This window comes from Gopherus flavomarginatus, chromosome 6 (genome assembly GCF_025201925.1).
Source record: "Gopherus flavomarginatus isolate rGopFla2 chromosome 6, rGopFla2.mat.asm, whole genome shotgun sequence".
Taxonomy (NCBI): Eukaryota; Metazoa; Chordata; order Testudines; family Testudinidae; genus Gopherus; species Gopherus flavomarginatus.
The window spans coordinates 1,684,480-1,706,029 of NC_066622.1; the positions used below are offsets into that span (position 1 = coordinate 1,684,480).

Here is a 21,550-nt window from a genome sequence, read left to right on the forward strand (position 1 = left end):
GGTGCTCAACATTTTTGGAAAAAAACAAGCCCTTTTAAGAGGTCTCAGTTTGGGCCCTAAAAAATGAAGCTCTCAAACTAGTCACTTCTGAAAATCTTGGCCCAAATATCTGACTACTGGGTAGGGTCAGGGCACAGGCCTACAGGAATATGAAGCAGAAAATACCTCCACGTAGTCCCTGAAAAGGTAGCGCCGATATTTGTCTTTCAGCTCCTCGCTCGGCAGCAGTGGAAACACAAAGTCTTCTGGTGTCCGAAGTGGACAGTCCTGAGCCATGCAGGAGACCCCTATTAAAAACAAAGGACAGTTGCTGCACAGTGCGATATGAACTGAGAAACTCATGCACGCAGATCAGAGATGTGCTGGGCCCAATACTGCTTCTCAAGTGCAACTAATTGTTCTGATGCAAGTGATTACAGCAATTCCATTTATCAGGGCTGCTGAAAAGCTGGAGTCCAGCTGCTTTCAGTGGAAGATGACAGAGTCAAGGGCATCTTGGGCAGTTCACAGTTACTGCTGTGCAACTGAAGGTCAGGTGAGGAGATGCCAGTCAACCTGCAGCAGCAACACACAGGGGGCCCATGGAAATACACTCAAAGACCCCTACACACTCAAATGCCAACAGACATCAAGGACAAAGTGCTCATGAAGAAGTGCAATCTTTATACACCGCAATCTTGCAGCTTCAAACACCTCAGTGATGATGTGATAATTGGGCCTACAAATTTTCCCGAATTGTGAGTTCAGCTGTAAGGAGTGAGTGAAAGTTCATAAAATGTCACAGTAACCTATAACAATAAATGTTGATGGAAAAAGGTGCAAGAAGTCGACAGAAAAACAGAATTAGTACAAACAAAAAGGCCTCCTGACATAATTCCAGGACTGTGTTAAGGTAATGCCTAGAAAACAAGAACAGTGAGAGTCTGGGAGTCAATGAACCTAAATTGGTGGGAGAGTAATTAGGCCTAATTGATGGACAACATAACGAGGGGATGGACTATTCCACCTATCACTCCCTTCTGGAGCCCTCAAAAAGAGACCCTGGGGGAACCAAGCTGACTACCAAAACGCTGGCTGACTGAAAGACAAGAGAAAGGGAAGGCACAAGCTTCACTATCCTGGTTGCCACCTGCACCCTGAGCCTTCTTCATCCTATGCTGAAAGACGTCCTGGCCAGGATAGACTACAGGGAGCCAAATGACATTCACCACCAGCTCTAGCTAAATCCTCAATACCACCTGGGATGTGAAACTGCGCTACTTTCCCACCCCACGGGGTGTGTTTTTCCTTCCCCACTTTATTTCTTGGCCTGCCTAGCCCTCTAATTTTTCCCTCTATTTACAAGAGTCTGGCTTAGTTGGCCAAGACTGTATACAGCTACACTGCGGTAAGTCTCTCTCTGTCCAGAAAGAGGCAGCTAAATGTAACACCTTAGACAGCCCAACCCTGGTACAAGTTTGCCAGGTCTCAGGCGGGGGGTGGTGGTGCTGATAAGATCACATGCTATGCCTATGTTTTTCCAGCAGTGAGACTGCAAGTGAGTCCATCTCAGAGGCAGAAGCTGCAGTTTCTACCTTTGCTGCTCTTTTCTCTTCCTCTTTTGTGTGTGTTCATCTTATTTCGTCTTCTACAAAATGGGATTGGATTTTAACAACTGCTCCAGCCTATCTTAACTAACTTCTCTCTTTTCCCCAAAAAGAATCATTATTACCATCCAAGAGAGATTCACATGTGGGTTTCTCCCTCTCTAAAGACTCTCCAACTAAAGGGGCAGGGTACCAGATGTTAAGATGAAAGCCTTACTTAATATTTTACATTTCAAATGCTTTAACTGTTTCCCCACACACACACCCATATTTTTAATATAGAGCTAAAGAGATTTTTAATGATGTTTGCACCATGGTACTAAGCAGGCGGAGGTCTCTGTATTCTAAACTCTGAACCTTGTTTAAAACTGTTTAATGTTGGACATTTACAGGGTCATGATAAAGGCCTTCATCTCTCTGGGCCCATATTCCACCTAAATTAATACAACAGTGACCTGTGATCACAGCCTGGCAGGATCAGAAAGATGAGAACAAGAGAACACAGACCAAAAGCTATGTCCAATTTATAGCAATGTTTGCCGTAAGTACTGATAATTAAGTCCATTTTATAAGTGCTATATACACCATTACAGAAGTACTTTTAAGTACAAGTATGCTGTGGAAATAGGACTTATAAATAGATAAGTAAAAGAACAAGAACTTCCAACTCCTGTATTCCCTGCAATTGTTAGGTCAATTTATGGACAACTACTTAAATAATATAAGCACAGAGTGGAAGACAGAGAACCAGCAACAATGAAGTTGTATTAATATACATAAATAGCCAAGGAATAACCATGAACAAATCCCCAATTTCCCAACAACCCTGCAGTGTTGGAGCATGCACAGGGGCTGATAAGCATTTCCTACACCACCCTGCAGGGGATGCCGTGATTGGTCCTGTTCTCTCTGTGCAGGAGATTGAGAGGTATCTGTCTCCCCACTGCTGCTGGCCTGGGCCAGGCAGCATGTCTCCCTAATGCCAGCTGCAGTGACCTATCAGCAGTGAAGTGGTGGGGCCACTATACTCCTTGGCTGGTGCACCAGTCAGGCTAACAGAACAAAGCCTGGGCAGTCAGAACTCAGAGCCTGAATGTCCCAAGTCAGGGCAATGGGTCCTGGACCTGTCAGAATCCAGGACAGTTGGGAGAGATGTGATTTAAAAAAAAAAACCAAACCAACACTGTTTTGAAGAAGTACTTGCAGATTAGGAAAAAGTTATGTATGCTTGAAGTACCTTTAAAATGTACTTAAATCCAAGTGTTAAGTACAGACTCTTTAAAGTCCTTAATTAGACGTATATAGAGCACTTCAAAATATGTCAGTATGTACAGATGTACTTAAGTACACGGAAGTGGTGCTTTATAGTTCCTTGTTGGGAGGCAGTGGCATCCTCTAGGGACCAGCCTAAGATTACTGAGATCCTGGCAATTATGGATTCAGTCCAAACCAGTTTAAATCCGTTTTAAGACACTGATTTTCATACAGATCAACTGCATGCTTCATTTTCTCAATATTAAGATATTAACGTGACTGGTCCAGCTGCCTTGGGGAGTGGGGGAGGAGGTCAATGCATCAAATAAAAACCCACCAAAGCGTCTGCCTTGAACTCACCAACTCCGACACCATCCTTGACGAGTACCGTACAATGCTGCTCCCAGCAGCTACGGCAAAACTGGTGCTGACAGGCCAGAGAGAGTAAGTTCTCCTTTCGCACAAACTGCATACACACTGCACAGTGATGGGAGGAATGTACCATTGTCTGAAAGAGAGGTGCAAATCAGAGCTGGGCTGAAATGGGTCCTGGCATCACTTAGCTCTTCTGGCCCTGTAAGCCCAAAGTGACCCTCACCTGCCCTTACATGGCACTGTTGTGGAAGGAGCCCAGTATTGTCTTTAAAACTTTACCCCAGGACAGACTCACTTTTACCTAATTCAGACTGCCCTTGGCTTCAGCCCATCAGAGGCTGGGAAAAGGAGCCATCTAGGAAAGGAGCATGCCGCTTCACCAATTAATTATTTTTAGGAGCCTTTTAGGTGTCAGAGGACAACAGACAAGTCTCGCTTTTCTCATCCCGGTCACTGGACTGCCTGTGCCTCGGATCTGGTGTATTCCCCACAAGCAGATTTGTTTTTCTGCTCTCCATCCTTGTCCTGCTACCAAATGCAGATTAATCATCCCTTTGAAATACACCATTGCATTATTTCTTTCTTCAGTTAGTTTTTCCATCTACCTTGTTAGCACAGGTCAGTTCAAAGGGACTTGTTCATTCACTGTCTGGCTAGATCCCAGGAAGCAATCGTTCTGGGAACTCACCTATCAGTGTCTGTCTGGCTGGACAGCACTTTCAGATAACAAATGATGCAAGCCAATGCAGCACCTTTATGCACATCAGTATTTGTGGTGTGGGAAAGCAGATCCCAGTTCACTGTGAAGTTCAAGGAACCTCTCCTATCTCTTCACCTTCACTTGTGCCAACATTGCATGCAGACACCATCCTTCTGGCGGAGGAGGAATGGGCAGGATTCATTGCAAAGTCATTGTTACTCCCAGGCCCTGCTGGTCCAGGAAGCAAGTCACTAGGAGACAATCTGGATCTCCCATGTGGTCGTGCAGAACGAGCCACTAAGCAACACATGCAGCCCTTAGCTACTCACATTATGTTTCATCTCACCCTTTCAAGCTGAAGGGGAAGTAGGTTAACAGAGCACCACCAGAAGCAAGATTCTGCCTCCACATCTGGAAGCAAAGTTTATACACCCATTTGTCCCTTTCAGACTGAAGCCATAATAAAAATCCCATTCTAACGCCTTAAAGCTTTGGTACCTTCCAGAGAAACCTGCATGGGATAACTCACCTCCCAGGCCTGACTATGCACTCTTAGGACACAGCCACTGCTGAATGACAGTGCAAGGGCCTGTTCACACTAGGCATACAACACTGTTGTAGCATCGTTGTCTGCTACGGTAGAAGCATCTTTGTTCTAGGAGACCTATTCCTATTGTTACTGAGAACAGTTCTCTAACAGTGTTAGGGATCACTTATTGCCTAGATCAAGAAAACATTTATTTGGGCAGAAGGCAGTTTCCCCAGTTCTAGCTAATTGTCTCTCCTATAATCCTCTTGTAGATTTGCTGCAGAAGGACCCACTGTTTCTTGGCAAGTAGAAAGAATTTCCACCATTCCCATTTTTATACACATCATAGTTTCACTCCAAGAAAAGCAACTTTTATCATCTGTTTGAGAATCTGAACCGGACTCTCCCCTCGAATCTTCTAGCTGGTGCCTTTCCCTACGGCATTCTCGAACACATGCTCTCCCCACACTTCTCCCATCCGAGCAGCATAAGCAGAACACTGAGAACACTTTCTCCTCTAACCTCTGCTGGAGGAGTTCTCTGGGGCAGGTGTGTATTCCTAAGTGGTGGCATAATGAGCATTTTCATTTAGGGTTGTGTACAGAACTTTCACAACCTGGGGCCTATATATTCTGCATTCAAGACGTGGTGCATTCCAGAGCATTTAATGTGTTTCCACAAACTGTGTAAACACACTTTACAATACAATCTTAAATGCATGAGACCTATTGGGACCAGTACCTCAGTTTAGACAGCTTGGAGTCAGAGTGGGTCTTTCCATTGACAAAGACGGAAAATTCCTCCTTCCATAGTGTTGCCTTCACATGTGGAAAAATCTGGTCGTTCATAGAGGGGCACTACTATAACAAATTACCTTGAGAGTAGCACCTAAAGGTCCCAGCCAAGTTCAGAACCGCACTGTGACAGGCATTGTATAAATATGGTAAGAGAAGCCTCTCCCTGAAGAGTTCACATGGTAATAGACCAGGCAACTGACGCAGTATGCTCATTTTACAGAGAGGGAACTGAAGCAGAGTGACTTGCCCCAGAAAAGCATGTAGCAGAGCTAGGAACTGGACCGAGATTTTCCAAGTCCTAATCCAATGCCTTAACTACCTCACCCTTCCTCCCAAAGGCACAGAACAGCATTTCAAAGGAGGACACCTAGATGAAAGCAGATACAAGAAAACTAGATCAAGTTCATAAGTGCTCAGGGACCTTTTCACAACATATGTAGTAATAAAGATTAAGTTAGTCTGGAACCCAAATATTCATAGATTCTAGGACTGGAAGGGACCTCGAGAGGTCATCGAGTCCAGTCCCCTGCTCTCATGGCAGGACCAAATACTGTCTAGACCATCCCTAACAGACATTTATCTAACCTACTCTTAAATATCTCCAGAGATGGAGATTCCACAGGCTCCCTAGGCAATTTATTCCAGTGTTTAACTACCCTGACAGTTAGGAACCTAAACCTCCCTTGCTGTAGTTTAAGCCCATTGCTTCTTGTTCTATCCTTAGAGGCTAAGATGAACAAGTTTTCTCCCACCTCCTTATGACACCGTTTAGATACCTGAAAACTGCTGTCATGTCCCCTCTCAGTCTTCTCTTTTCCAAACTAAATAAACCCAATTCTTTCAGCCTTCCTTCATAGGTCATGTTCTCTAGACCTTAAATCATTCTTGTTGCTCTTCTCTGGATCCTCTCCAATTTCTCCAGATCTTTCTTGAAATGTGGTGCCCACAACTGGACACAATACTCCAGCTGAGGCCCGACCAGCGCAGAGTAGAGCGGAAGAATGACTTCTCGTGTCTTGCTTACAACACATCTGTTAATGCATCCCAGAATCATGCTAGAGAGTTTATTTTAAGTTCATGTAGCCTTCCACTTTTAGCTTTTTTCCTTTTTCTTTTTCATCAGTGGTAGCTACAAGTTGACTCAGATGCAACAGCAACTATCCATTGTAAAAAAGCACCCTCCTCTAGATCCAATATTCTGTAATCCAGCTTCTGACAAGTCACAATCCATTCCCAGAATAACCATTTGTGACATAACACATTGGATTGCAACACCTACAGCGAATGAGTCCTGTCAACATGCAATAGGAAGCTTCTAACTGAGAGGCAAATTTCCAAGGACTCTGGCCACCACTGCTTCAGAACCTAAACTGTGGGTTCAAAGGTCACTATGAAACTGGTTGGGAAGAAGCATCCTTTGAAGATTAGCCTCAACATCCTCAAGCAGAGCAATGCAGCCACCTCAAGGCAACACCCAATTTCAGTAACAAATAGGCCTTATTTTCTCTATCAGCTCACAGTTCTCCTAAAGCCTCTTTTACAAACAGAGAGCAAGATGAGAAGAGCCCTCTTGGGCCATGCAGTCTGCTCCTGTGGATTCTGCAGAACTCTCACTCCCATGTTTTATCTAACCTGCTCTTGAAGAGCTATGGTGATTTAATTTACTCATCTGTAGAGGTTATTCTTGAACATTAACTACACCACCATATGAAGGCTTATATTTAAGTGCCAGAGACATCTTGGCTATGTCTCACCGTAAAAGAGCAGCAGGAGGTATTGGGTTAAGGTTTAAAACATTAAGTCTGCAAAAAATGTTAGAGTGAGGCAGGCCATGCAGTGAGAAAGGTGATCCTAGAATCAGGTGGTGCAGACTGAAGTTGCCAGTTACTTACATGTTTGGATGAGGTGGGTTGAACTCGTGCTTCCACTAGCAACTGGGCAGAATTGGACTTGTGCCTGGAAGGGTGAATTTAACAATTAAACTCTTGCATCAAAATGCATTTTGATTTTACAAGAACCATTTTGCGACTAATGAAGAGTAGCTTCTGGTTGAACTGGAGTGCAGTCTCACAGGATATTTGATCAAGGAAAGTCTAAGCCCATTCTTCATGGAGGCGCTTAATGCAGCAAAGTGGACTCTTGCAAATAAAACCCTCCTTTTTTGGACATAACTAGCATAGGGTTGCCAACTTTCTACTTGCATGAAACTGAACACCCTTGCCACACCCCCACTCACTCCATCACTCTTCCCTATGTTGCTCACTCTCCCCACCCTCACTCACTCGCTCATTTTCACCAGGTTGATTCAGGGGGCTGGGGTGCAGGAAGGGGTGAGGGCTCCAGGGTGGGGACAGAAATGAGGAGTTCAGGGGGTTCCGGGCTGAGGCCATGGGGTGGGATGCAAGAGGGGGTGAGGGCTCCACCTAGGGGTATGGGCTCTGGGATGAGGAGTTTGGGTTGCAGGAAGGGGTTCTGGGTGTGGAGCCAAGAGGTTCAGAGTATAGAAGGGGGCTCTGGGCTGAGGCAGAGGAGTGGAAGGAGGTACAGGTTCTGTGGCTGGGGGTGTGGGTTCCAGGGTGGAGTCAGAAATTACTGGATCAGGGTGCAGGAAGGGGGTTGTGGGCTGGGGGTTGGTGTGCAGGAGGAGGGGGTGAGGGCTCCGGCTGGGGGTGCAGGCTCTGGGACGACTGAGGATGAGGAGTTTGGAGCGCAGGAGGGTGCTCCGGGCTGGAGCTGAGGGGTTTGGAGGGAAAAAGGGGGATCAGGGCTGGGACAGGAGGTTGGCGTGTGGGAGGGGGTGAGGGGTGCAGGCTCCAGGTGGTACTTACCTCAAGCAGCTCCTGGAGGCTGCGGCGTGTCCAAACTCCGGCTCCTACACAGAGGTGCAGCCAGGCGGCTCTGCGCATTGCCCCATCTCCAGGCACCGCCAATGGGATCTGCGGAAGCAGGGCTTGGGGCAGGGGCAGTGCATGGATCCCCTGGCTTCCCCTACGTGTAGGAGTTGGAGGGGGGACATGCCACTGCTTCCGGGAGCCGTGCAGAGCCGCTGCCTTAGCCCAGACTTTTAACAGTCAAGTCAGCAGTGCTGACCGGATTTCGACCGGGCGTTCTGGTCGAAAACCGGGCAACCCTAAACTAGCACATGCAACCCACCTGGCAACCCTAAACTAGCATTGTTCAAAAAATAGTGACTATGCTTAACATGGTGGATAAAAATTGTTTTTAATAAAAAAAACTGGATTTATCTGCCCATTTAAAATTTACATTAAATACAGTTTTATTTAAAAATATATATTTAAAATGATATTTGAAATTATATAGGCCTTTACTTAATATAAAGAAAATAATTAAATTGTTAAAAATATTAAGCAGGACATGTTTGCTGAAGAAGTTTTAAAGAAAGTCAAACTATTGAACTGTTGGAAGTCACTGGCTAAGCACCTTGGAACCACAGTTTAAGCACTAACCTAATTTTTAGCAGCAGTTCCTTCTGTTGGTGTAGAGAGAATATTTTCTTCATTTCAGTTTATTCAACTAGTTCAGTTCAGTGCCTAGTTTATTCAAAGCTAAGAAACTAATCACAAGTTGAAAAGAAGGAAAGCTTGTTTTCCTGTTCAAACTGCAGAATAAAAAACTAGCTACAAGAAGGTCAGGTTTACTAATTCTAAAATCCTGAAGGAAATAGTGGCCAGAAACAATCAGTTCAATTCACTAACTACGGATATTACTTTCTTTGTTTAATAAATCAGGTGTAAATGCAAAACCTGTTTTGATAAACTTTTTTCTTATGTATGCAGCACATTTTAGGTAATTTTATTTAACTAATTTTTTAAAATGCTGGTACGGTGCATCTGAATTCTCATCCAAAAAGCTTGACACAAATCAAAAGTAAAAAATTAGTTTAAACAAGAAATGCATCATTTACCATAATAAAAATGCAAAAATTCAGAATCTGACTAAGGAAGAAGCTGTATAATTGCTTAAATAAATCTCAGACACATAGATTCAAAGACCAAAAGGGACCACTGTGGTTAGCTAACATGACTCCTGTATAGCACAGGTCACAGAACTTCCCAACAATAATTCCTAGAGCAGATATTTTAGAAAAATATCCAACCTTGATTTAAAAATTGCCAGTGTATCCTCCTGGTTAGCAAAAAGCAGCACAAACTAGTGTAAAGTTGTATTTAGTGGCAAATCATCATATTTTAATGGTTACCAACTAGTGAGAATAAACTATGTAGGAAAACAACAAAGTACTCATGCAAAATGAGGTTAAAAATCAATTATTTAAATGACCGTTTCCTGCTTTCTGATTTAAATCGCTTTGACTTAAATCAGTCCAGCCTGATGTTTAATCCAAATGTGAACTAGATTTCCCTCATATTCTTAGACAGGATAGACCAACCGGATTTTCGTAATCTAAATCCCCTTTCAACAAAGGCTGTTGACATTTCACACTTCAGTTTGGACAGTTTGATCTCACTTTGATTCCAATACATTATCTAGCTAAGTATTTATGCAATTGTATCAGAGCCCCTATGCCCTCCAACACCACCAAATAAGAAATAAGCAGCATTAGAAGTAGTCACATGTTGCTGTTTGGGGTTTCCAACACTGCAGAGGAAGGTTTTCACAATGGATGTAAACATCACTAAATTAAATCCAAGTCATTTCAGTTCATATTGGGATATGTGAACCCCCTCTTCTCCTCACTCCACAACTTTTAGGGATTGAAATTAGGGCCTCCACTGAATTTATATCAAGTAGCTAAGGAAGGAAAATAGACGTTTGACATTAGCTTGAGGACCAGATGCACTAAGAAACAATCTGTAATGTTGCCATTTTAAAAATAAAGCCCCTCCCCGATGTACTCCTGTTCCAGATCTGACCACTTACATTGCAGAAGAGCAGTGGCTCCCATGCAGAAATCCCATCTTCTGGAGCTAGTTCTGGACTCCCTGGGGACCAGCTGCGTGACGTGGGAAGCTTGTTTGCTCAGTGTGAGCTACACATCACATTGAGAGTCATGAACCACGGAAACTGCATTTCTCCCACCCTCTCTGGAAGAGGTTGATTGCTAACAGGGACTTGTGGGGCAGATTCACTCTCCCTATTTCTGGACCAGCCAGAAGGAGATGCAAAGAGGCACTGGCCGCTGGGTTTGGACACAATTCACACTCTGCCTTTGCAGCCTGTTGATCTGCTATAAGAATTGTTCAGCACTGCCTGAGTCGCTACGGAGCCAGTATCCCACTTCCCAATATCCTGACTCAACCTCTTTTCGGTGCTCTCCAGAAAAATCACCAACTGTATGCAGAAGGAGCAAAAAGCTTTAATCCGAAAGTATGGCTGCCTGATAAGCCGGCACTAGTTCAGTACCTGTTTATGGCCAGGGATCAGATTCTTCTCTCATGGAAAAGCTTACTAGAAACAGAGTTAAGAATACAAAGGAGATTCTAAAGGAAATTTCCCCTTTGTTATAATCAATTACTGCTGCAGTTTTCTCAATATACAGGTTCAAATTTAAAGCAAAATGCATTTGCATTGCTTAACAATCCCTTAAAGAGATGGGAGCCCTCCAGGACAAACACACCATTTCCCTCCCTTTATTCTACTTACATTAGCTGGTCAGCTAGAGGAATTCATCTGATCAAAATGCAGCCTTCCTCTTCACCCCCCGGGGGTACAGTATGCAACCACCCTGCTGGCCCAACCGTTCTCTTGTGTAGACATCAGTGGGAAACAGCCTGGTACATTCATATTTGCAAAACAGTAAGAGTGAAAAGCGACTAGAATGGGATACATACAAGTTAGTCACACTTACCTTTCCAAAATCTCTGAGACTTGCCAGTGGAAACTAACTAATACAAGCTTAGCAACTGCATGAGACACCTGAGAAAAGAAAAAAAAAAAGAATCAAGAGGCATATTTCCAGAGTCCCACCTTGTACACTTAGGGGTTTGCGCACGCGCACACACACACACACTATGCAGGTCACTGTTTAGACTTTTCCGTGCTAGTGGTCTGGGCTGGAAAATATTCCTATGAAATTTGTTTCTCACACCATCATGCATAGTTCATGCTTTCACTCACTGTCAGGTGTCAGGGCCAAAAGAAATCTACAGCAAAACACAATGCCTGCCAGTATTTTCACCCAGAACCTGCAGGTCATTAATTTTCCAGCGCAGGCTTTAAAGAACGGTCCCAGTTTAAACAGGTCCCCTCAATACAAGGGTTAAACAATGCCATGGGTGGGGAAAGAAGCTACACATACAGCCGTATCTAAAGTAATCCCTGTTCTAACAGATGCAGCCAAGTGTGAGAAACTCAAAACCTGACTGTTGCTTCCCCTGGCTAAGCCTGAAAAGGGTGGGACTCAAGAGAGGAGGCAGGGGCCAGGTCAGAACTAAGGGTAAGATTTTGTCATGGTTATTTTTAGTAAAAGTCACGGACAGGTTGTGGGCAACAAACAAAAATTCACGGGAGCCCATGACTCGTCTGTGACTTTTACTAAAAATAACCAGGTGGGGGAGGGGAATGACAGCTGGAGCCCCATGGGGTGGGGACTGACAGCCTGAGCCCCACTACCCCGACGGGGGCAGGGACACACAGCAGCAGTCCAGGCGCCGGCCAGCTGCACTGACAACGGAAACCGAAGAAGTCAGAGGTCCGGTAAAGTCGTGGAACCAGTCACCCCCATGACTAAAGTGTATTGTTACTCATAATAGAGCACACTATGCCATGTGACTTGTGCATGAGCAGACAGACACCTCTTAACGAGCAGGGCGGAGGAGAGGTGACCAGCTGCACACGGGGCACAGATTATGGTAAGAACGAAAAGGAAACATTTAGTTTTCCCGTCACAGGACTAGAGATGGTACAACTTCCAGTGATGGGTTGATACACTGCTACAGGTCTGGGCAGAGGCTAGAATTAAATAATTTCTACTGGCCTGAGCAAGGTAACCCTGTGTAATTTGAGAGAAGGGATAAATGAAAAATATTTCCAGGTAGCCCCAGAAGAGGAAGCAAATTAAAAGTTTCAAATCTGACATTGTTTATCTTGGTGCAGTATTAATAGGAGCATACAAGTGTGATGGGGCTGTGGGGTAAAGCTGGGGTCTGAACTACGAGACAATACAGGTACTGAACACTTGCTTTTAAAATGCGAGGCTGTGAATTAGAGTCCTACAGAGATTCCGATACCTTGGAGCAGCTCAGGAGAATGGGCACGGTTAGCAGGACCAGCCTTTAGGACAAGCACTGTGCACTGCCTGCTTCATTTTGACTGAGAAGGATGTTAAAGAGCTGTGTGCTAACTACAAGAGTAAGTGATTGTCCCTGGTCTTGGCCAAAGCTCCACAAAACCACCCCAGATAAAATGCATCAGTTTTAATTATTCATAACTAAGGTTAAGATTTTGTCACAGTTATTTTAGTAAAAGTCATGGACAGGTCGCGGGCAATAAACAAAAATTCACTGGAGCCTGTGAGCTGTCTGTGACTCTTACTAAAAATAACCGGGGGGGGGGGGGGGAGAGGGAGAACGATGGCCCAAGCCCACTGCAGAGGGTGGGGGCACTGATAGCCCAAGCCTCACGGCAATAGGACAGAGGGCACAGCCCCAACCAAGCCATGGGGCCCTGGCAGCCCCAGCTCCGGCCATGGGGGGGAGGGGGAAGCACAGCCCTGACTTCAGTCCTGCCGCAGCTGGGGAGGGGAGGTACAGCCCTGGCCGCAGCTGCTGACAGCTGAAGCAGTGCCAAACTGACAGCCCCTAGACACTGAAGAACTATGCTTATTCTCAAAACACATTGCAGCATGGGTAGCTGAAGTGCAAACTCCATACACTGAAGGAGTGGGGGCACAGCACCTCGGCCTCCTAGATGAGCAGGCATCTCCATGGCAGAGTTACAGAACAATTAGCAAGACACCATAAATTGCAGGGCAAAGGTAACTTTCTCAAGTACCGAAAAGCGGTAATGCAATAAACACGCTCAATTTCTGCATACAGGAATTGAGACCATTGTTTCACCCCACTGGAGTAGCATATGAGACAGAGTTCTGCAGATGATGTGGTTTGTTGATCTCCAATATATAAAGCCCAATTAGAAAATTTTTCACCTATTCTGATGTCCAGATTAATCAAGTTGGGTGGTTTGATTTACAGTCCTCAGGTTCTTGTCTTTTTTCAGGGTAAGAAAAACTCATCATATTGATGTGTCCTGGAAAGTTTATCTTGTCCAAGAGAATGCTGAAACATCTGAAGGATTGGATAAAGGAATTCTCTGGGTGCTCTATTCCTTCTTGAATGTTGAAGAGCGTAGAGTTAATTGGCTGTGTCCTCAGCTCATTTTCCTAGACAGGCCACCTTATTTTCCAGCAGTTGCAGCCTGGCCCCCACCTATGTCGTCTTGTTCAATATCTTCATCAATGATTTAGATAATGGCATAGAGAGTATACTTAGAGTTTGTGGACAATACCATGCTGGGAGGGGTTGCAAGTGCTTTGGAGGATAGGATTAAAATTCAAAATGATCTGGATAAACTGGAGAAATGATCTGAAGTAAACAGGATGACAGTCAATAAGGACAAATGCAAAGTACTCCATTTAGGAAGGGACAATCAGTTGCACACATCCAAAACAGGAAATGACTGTCTACGAAGGAGTACTGAGGAAAAGGATCTGGGGGTCATAATGGATCATAAGCTAAATATGAGTCAACAGTGTAAAACTGTTGGAAAAAAAAGCGACCATCATTCTGGGATATTAGCAGGAGTGTTGTAAACAAGAAATGAGAAGTAATTCTTCCACTCTACTCCATGCTGATTAGGCCTCAACTGGAGTATTGTGTCCAGTTCTGGGTGCCACATTTCAGGAAAGATGTGGACAAATTGGAGAAAGTCCAGAAAAGAGCAACAAAAATGATTAAACGTCCAGAAAACATGACCTATGAGGGAAGATATGAAAAAATTGGGTTTGTTTAGTCTGGAGAAGAGAGTACAGAGGGGACATGATAACATAAAAGGTTGTTACGAGGAGCAGGGAGAAAAATTGTTCTCTTTAATCTCTGAGGATTGGACAAGAAGCAATGGGCTTAAATTGTAGCAAGGGCAGTTTAAGTTGCACATTAGGAAAAACTTCCTAACTGTCATGGTGATTAAGCACTGGAAGAAATTGCCTAGGAAGGTTGTGGAATTTCCATCACTGGAGGTTTTTAAGAACAGGTTAGACCAGAGACAGGCAACCTATGGCACGGGTGCTGAAGGCGACACGTGAGCTGATTTTCAGTGGCACTCACACTGCCCAGTTCCTGGCCACCAGTCCAGAGGGCTCTGCATTTTAATTTAATTTTACATGAAGCTTCTTAAACATTTTAAAAGCCTTATTTACTTTACATACAATAGTTTAGTTATATATTATAGACTTATAGAAAGACCTTCTAAAAACATTAAAATGTATTACTGGCACGTGAAACCTTAAATTAGAGTGAATAAATGAAGACTTGGCACACCACTGCTGAAAAGTTGCCAACCCCTGAGTTAGACAAACGCCTGTCAGGGATGATCTAGATAATACTTAGTCCAGACCTGAGTGCTGGGGACTGGATTAGAAGACCTTTCAAGGTCCCTTCCAGTCCTACGATTCTATGCGAGACACATCTGTGGCTATAATTTTTCAACCATTGCCACTTGGCCTTGAGAGTGGTCCACGCAGGTAGAAATTTGATCCTAAAGCTTAAAGAGTGTTTCATGTTTGAGAACTTAGAATCCTTAATGGTGATTAATTTAGTGGAGTAGCTGTGCAGCTCCCCCCATCCTGAATGTCTTCCAGGTTTGACTTGCTTTTCTGGAGCTCTGTTTTCATTGTGGATTTTGCAGAGATCTTCTGATGGCATTTTAAAGAGAATTCCTAGGGACAGTCTTAGACTAAGTTCTAACTGGTCCACAGAAAAATCCATTTTTCCCAACACACAGATTTTGAGATGTGCTGACTGGGAACCCATAAGAGTGCAGCTTGACCCCGTGCTCATTACATGACCACTTAAGGAGAGAGTACATTAGGGGTCAGTCGGAGTCAACACATCCTGTGATTTTAAGTCAGGCTGACAACGTCCTACAAAATCAGGGCTGTGTTTGGAAGTGCCTGGCCAGATAAGAGAACAAACCTAGTAGGAAGGAGAAAGGAGAAAAAACAAACATTTAAACTGGCTGGGCTCACTACTGCTGGGGCTGGGAATCTCTCCAGGGAGAAACCAGGAAGAAAGTCCTCTTTCCCCAGTTGAGTCAACACTGGGTTTTAACTACTGTAATAAACGTTTTTCTCTAAGCCACAAAGGTAAGAAAATATTTCTGAGAAGTTTTCCTTTTAATCTTAGAACGTGACTTTCCAGTGGTTACAACTTTGGATTGTCTCATCAAGAGAAGGTAATTGGTGACCAAGATAAATTACTGCTAGATCAAACCCTTACAGACTTACACCAATACTCTGGCATGATCAAAGCAACCCACAAAGAGCAAGAGCCTCTGCAACCACTATGGCTGATGAATAATGAAGATAGAGTAGATGAGGTCAATTTAGACAACTCCAGCCTTCTGAACCGTACCACCACAGGGAACTACAGCAACTCCCAAAATTAGATCCCAGCTAGGAAACACTATATTTTGCTGAAAACTTCTGAAGATGCTTGACCTTCATATACTGTACTAACTAGACAGAAACATATCTAAGTAAAAGTTAAACCTGAAAAGGAAAAAAATAAATCTTTTGTGCTTCTTCATCATTCATAAAGACCACCGGAGATATTTTCACTAGAGACAGATATCAACTTCTGTGATTTTGCTGGATAATTCCTTGGAGAACTGTAGAAGCAGTGGGACTGAGGCACTACAAGAAACTGAAACCTGGGCAAAATGAAAGGCTTTTTTCATCATACTGTTTACAACTTTTAATTAACACCTACTTAACTCAGACTTCTGACACATTGAGTAGAAAATTTTGAAAGTTCTAAGCATTCAGCGTATTGCTTAGAATTAGACTGACATTTCAGCCTCTCCCTCAGCGACAGATTGTGAGCTATAGAAAAAGTAGGAGACATGCGGTTCAGACTCATGAGCTGTAGCCTTGATATCACGGAACAGTCTTGACAGCCTGCATGGCACAACTATTTCTAAATCGGGGGGTTTAATCTCCCCCCGTCACCTGGCCACAGGCGTGCAGACACCCAACGTCAGCCCACAAGATTAGAAACATATTCACGAGTTAGAGTGCAGTGAAGGACTGATAAATACTACAAGTGCTGCTAAGCAGGACTTGCAAGTGCTTTCAGTCCACAACATAGTTTGCTGCGCACTGAATAAAGAGTTACATTAAGTCTTAACTCCTTGTTCTCTGTACTTAATCATTTTACATTAGCCTTAATCTACCTGGTCTCCCGCGCACACAGTGGAGATTTCAGCTGCCAAGTGGGATCAGTAGTGCTTTAGCTAGGGAAAACGCAAAGTGCTGCATTTCTCAGACTGCACGTTATTTTTCCAGGGGAGACAACGCAAGCTCAACGAAAAGAAGTTCTAAGCAAGACATTATCCAGAGGGGTTGTGTTAGCTGCTGCTGAGTTGTGCTCACTCAAGCCATACGCTGTGCCCCAGCAGGCCAGCCAACTACAGTTAAAAGCACCATCACACTCAAGTGAAGTGTGTGTGTGGTCACGACTTGAGTTCTCTGCAGTAAAGACAAACCAATCTTCTGCCCCGTTTCACCATCTCTCTCTGCTAGAGGATCCCAGGTGTATTTTTAAGAAACACAACTGAAGGAAAGAGAAAAATTGCTCATATAAAGGCCATCACTTCAGGGTACACAAAATGGCAATCTCAGCTGAACTATTGAATTTGACAGCCATAGCATGTATTTTAACTGCCTCTCACAGCTTCTGTGCTCATCTGGTCCAGCTATAAGATGGCAATGTGAAACTCAGATTAGATATTTCCATAGTGCTCTCTCTTCCCTCCACCTCCCACCAAGATCAGACTCATCAACAGCTGTGAGCTGCCATGTTCGCTCAGTGAAGATCCAGAGAGGCTGCAAGTTTTAGGTGATGCATGAATCAGAGAAGAGAAAAGGAATGGGATTTAATCAACCCACACATCTGTAATTAGTTTTTCCATCAAGCTGGAAATAGCAACAAGCTGACGACTTGGGCAGTGAGGACTAAAACTGACTTTCCTCAAATAATCCTGTGAAACTGCTAACTTTGCAAGTCCTGGGCTTTCCTGCCAGCTCTATGATCTTTCCAGCCAAAGGTCCACTCCAGACATTCTGGTACATTGGATTTTGAGGTAATTGTTTAAGGAGTATTGTTTTATTTTGTCTCAAAATATTTTTTGAGCAGATACTGCATACTGAAGACCACAAACTTACAAGCCTTATATGAAAGGAATAATCCTTGTCCCACTGAAGTTGAGTTTATTATTGGTACTACCCATATTTTACACATTTGCTAGATAACAGTACAGTTTCAGTGTAACATACAGAACTCCTCTCTGTTGCGTGTAAGCAGTAACAGCAACAGCTAAGGGAACAAACTTTCAGAAGATATTATTTGTACTACAGTAGAACTCAAGTACCCCAATCAGGGACTGATGACTCCTTGTGCTAGGTACTAAAGATTAAACAACAAGCTCTTGGTGGCAGGGTCTATCTAGTTCAGGGATCGGCAACCTTTCAGCAGTGGTGTGCCGAGTCTTCATTTATTCACTCTAATTTAAGGTTTCACGTGCCAGTAATACATTTTAATGTTTTTAGAAGGTCTCTTTCTATAAGTCTATAATATATAACTACATCAACTATTGTTGTAAAGTAAATAAGATTTTTTAAATGTTTAAGAAGCTTCATTTAAAATTAAATTAAAATGCAGAGTCCCCTGTACCGGTGGCCAGGATCTGGGCAGTGTGAGTGCCACTGAAAATCAGCTCGCATGCCGTCTTTGGCACGTGTGACATAGATTCCCTACCCCTGATCTAGGTTAATGTAGCATACATGCTTATCATATGATGAGTGCATTCATATACTTGGTCAGATGTGTACTATGTGATAAGGAGTCTCTTCAGTTGCGTAGCTAACTTCAATAAGAGTTAGGCCAAGCCAAACTTCACATAGAAAGTGCCATGTGACTTATAAGGGATGGAGGGCTGTAGGTGGGAGGAGACAGCCCAGAAGATTTCTAGGATGGGTCCAATATACCTCACACTGCAAAGAGAAAACAGACATTCAAGATTGGAAGCTAACCTGGACAAGCAAGAATGCTGTCAAAAGAAATAGGTGACCAGAGCAGTCAATTCACAACTGAATCAAATTCCCATTAAGAAATATCAGCATCTGTTGTAAGTGTGAAGACAAGGGTAGAATACTTGCTGTAGTGGCCATGGTCCCAGTGCAGCCCAGTCACCACCCTGTAGAAAAAAAATTGTTCTAGAAGCTGTCAGAGAGGGAATCCCAAAGAATAAGACAAATGGAAGTGCAAGGCTCCCTGCACTACTGGGCTCTTGTGCAATGCTATCCCGGGAAATGAACGACCTGCAGAGTCTAGTTCTCTGAAGCACAGAACAGCGATGGATGTGAGCCAGATCAATAGCACAAACAGCAGGTCATTCAAAAGGCAGCTTTGCTGTTTCTTCCCCAGGGTAACAAAGAACAGAGGTGGCACAGAAAACAGTCTCCCAGGTGTGGGAGCCAGGTGCACAGCTTCTGCACCTTGGATTATCTCCAACATTGTAGTTCCTCAAATGGTCTTTAATTTACCCTTCAAACTTTCCTCTGAAGGGGCAAACACTGCCTAAGTACTAACCTGCCCCAGTCCTTGCAGAGAAAGGTGGCACTGACTCTAGGGAGGGTTCCTGACCCACAGCACAGATCTTACAACCAACTGCTCTATAAGCAGTCTTGGAATAAACGAGCTGGGGAATCACTAGTCTCCCTAAGGAAAAAGAGTGATCATCATAATATACCTAGAGTGATGGCAAGAAGTGTGAAAAATCCTCATGCAAAGGAATGGGCTGTTAGCCATAAGTACAATACAACTTATGAAGAAATCCATCTTAACAGGAAACTGCTATCGATTTGTTAAGATCTTAGAGATCAAGGACATTACTACATAAGGAGTCTAAGAGAATTTCTAACAGTTCTCCGAAACATCAGCTACTATTTCAATATCTCAGGACCAGGAATAGCAGAGGATCTCTCAATGCGGGCAGGGGAAGATCACCATTCAATGATACTATATTGTTTTCTTAACAGCAGCTATCCAACGTCCCCCATTTCCATGCTTGCTAATGGGAGCTGAATTTTCTTCATCATAATATGAAGATGACAAAGTGGCAGCGTCTCAATTTTTTAAAGTTTTTATTGAAACAGAAAATAAGGGGACAGAAGAGTCTGCATGTTAGATACACATGAAAGATGAGAATCCTAAGAAATGGTCAACTCTTATTCTACAGGGTACCAGTGACAAAAACATGAAGTCAGCAGAGTTAAAGTTAAAAATTTCACATGGAGTGGGCACTAGAGAACAGCAAGGAAAGAGCAGCTTCCCACATGATAGTGGTTATATTTCTGACACTCAGCTAAACATTTTTAGTGACTTTTGTGACCAGATGAAGCTGTTAGAGATCTTAAACATTACAATGGTATCCTTTAAATACTCTCTGCAACAGGCTATAGCAAGCCAATAAATGCCAAGAACTGTACTGAGAGGTACCCAAATACAAATCAGACACAGCCTCTAGAGCAGTATGGTCAATACCTCATACAACACAATACAGGTACAGATTTCTTAAGGCGTAACACAAAACCCCATATATTCTCAGCTTGACAAAAACAGTGCAATTTTAAGTGATGCTAGCAACTAATTAACGTCAGATGCGTCTAACAAGAGGGTGGGCCCATTCAGATTTAGAAGGGTGCTAGACCAGACATGCCAAGCAAAGCCAGTATTCTGTTACCACTCAGATTGCTGTTTATATCCAGCATGTCCAGAAGAACGGAAGTCATATCCTGAATACGAACAGGTACAGCAACTCAAATGCTGAAAGGAAAACTGATTCTAACTGACTAAAGCAAGAAGGACCCTTCATCTCATAAGCAACAAATTCCTGAGTCTTTGGGATGCATCCCACAAGGCTGCTCTTAATGCACAAGCAAAGGGAGAGAATAGGAACTATTGAACTGTCTCAGATCTGTGAAATGTCTCCCAGTAGACACCTCACAAATGAGTTTGTGTGTATGGTGGACCAAGTTGGGAAGAGGTAGCTAGGCTGTTCATGCAGGGAAAGAAGGTTAAATTAATGTCTTGCTACAGCTGCATCAGAAAAGCAACCTATTTGGTTAAGAGCATAAGACCCCAAAGGTCAAAATGAATGCTCTTTACTGCCCCCAGCACAATGCCATTCCCACTTGGTGGGCAACAGGTAATTAAAAGCTTTACTAGATTAAAACAAATGTATCATGTGAGCTCTCTCAGCCTTAATACGGGAGATGTAGCCTGCGCATGGGGTTGACTACTCCATTCCAGCCCAAGCAGTGGTTGTTCTAAGCACAAGGGAGTATTGCTCACTGGGACCTGTAGCCTTCAGGAGCCACACCACTTTATTAAATGGGCACATGTTAATTAAAATAAATCCTCCTCTGTTACAAGATTATTAAAACAATTTTTAAAATACTATTTGCCCTTCAAGTGATTTGTTTGCTCTTTGGAGTTCAATCAGCCTGGAAGAGACGGACTATTTAGCTTCACTTTGTCTACACTGAGTTTCTACAATTTTATTTTCATGCAGTCGCCAAAAGCTGCAATGTTTGGTCTCTGAGCCTACAGCCCATCAAGAAAATATACACTTGTCTTGAGGTCCAGGTGGAGGTGAGGGTTGACCAGCTGAAAGTCTCTGGGTGAAGACAAAAGGGGGAAAAAACAGGAGTGAAATTGAGGTAGGGGTCTACTATAGATCAGCAAATTAGGAGGAGGAGGAGCATTTCTAGCACAGCAGAAATACCCAAAACACAAGATCTATTGGTAATGGGGGCTGTGGTAGGGCAGCTGCCCCACATAGGTAGATGGAGGGTTAAAGCAACCCTCAGGGAGAGCACACAAAACCCAACCAATGGGAAGAGGGCTTGTAGAGAGCCAGTCAGGAGAAGGTTGGTTGGAGCAGCCAATCAGGGCTGGGGGAGCCATATAAGAAGGGCTGCTCAATACCACAGAGTCAGTCTCTTCCTGGAGTGCAAGGGAGAAGGACTAGCTGCCTTACAGAGAGCAGTATT

General features: G+C 43.7%; 1 protein-coding gene across 3 annotated transcripts in view; it reads right to left on the minus strand.

Annotated features, from left to right (window-relative positions):
• ARIH2 (ariadne RBR E3 ubiquitin protein ligase 2) overlaps positions 1–21,550 on the minus strand; it is a 49,756-nt gene that overhangs the window by 18,699 nt on the left and 9,507 nt on the right. For all 3 annotated transcript variants that reach the window (XM_050957474.1, XM_050957475.1, XM_050957473.1), the window contains 4 exons: positions 11,069–11,136; positions 7,134–7,197; positions 3,201–3,348; positions 166–287 (listed from right to left, as the gene is read on the minus strand). In XM_050957474.1, coding sequence (XP_050813431.1) covers positions 166–287; positions 3,201–3,348; positions 7,134–7,197; positions 11,069–11,136 — 402 coding nt within the window. The remainder of the gene's footprint in view (positions 1–165; positions 288–3,200; positions 3,349–7,133; positions 7,198–11,068; positions 11,137–21,550) is intronic.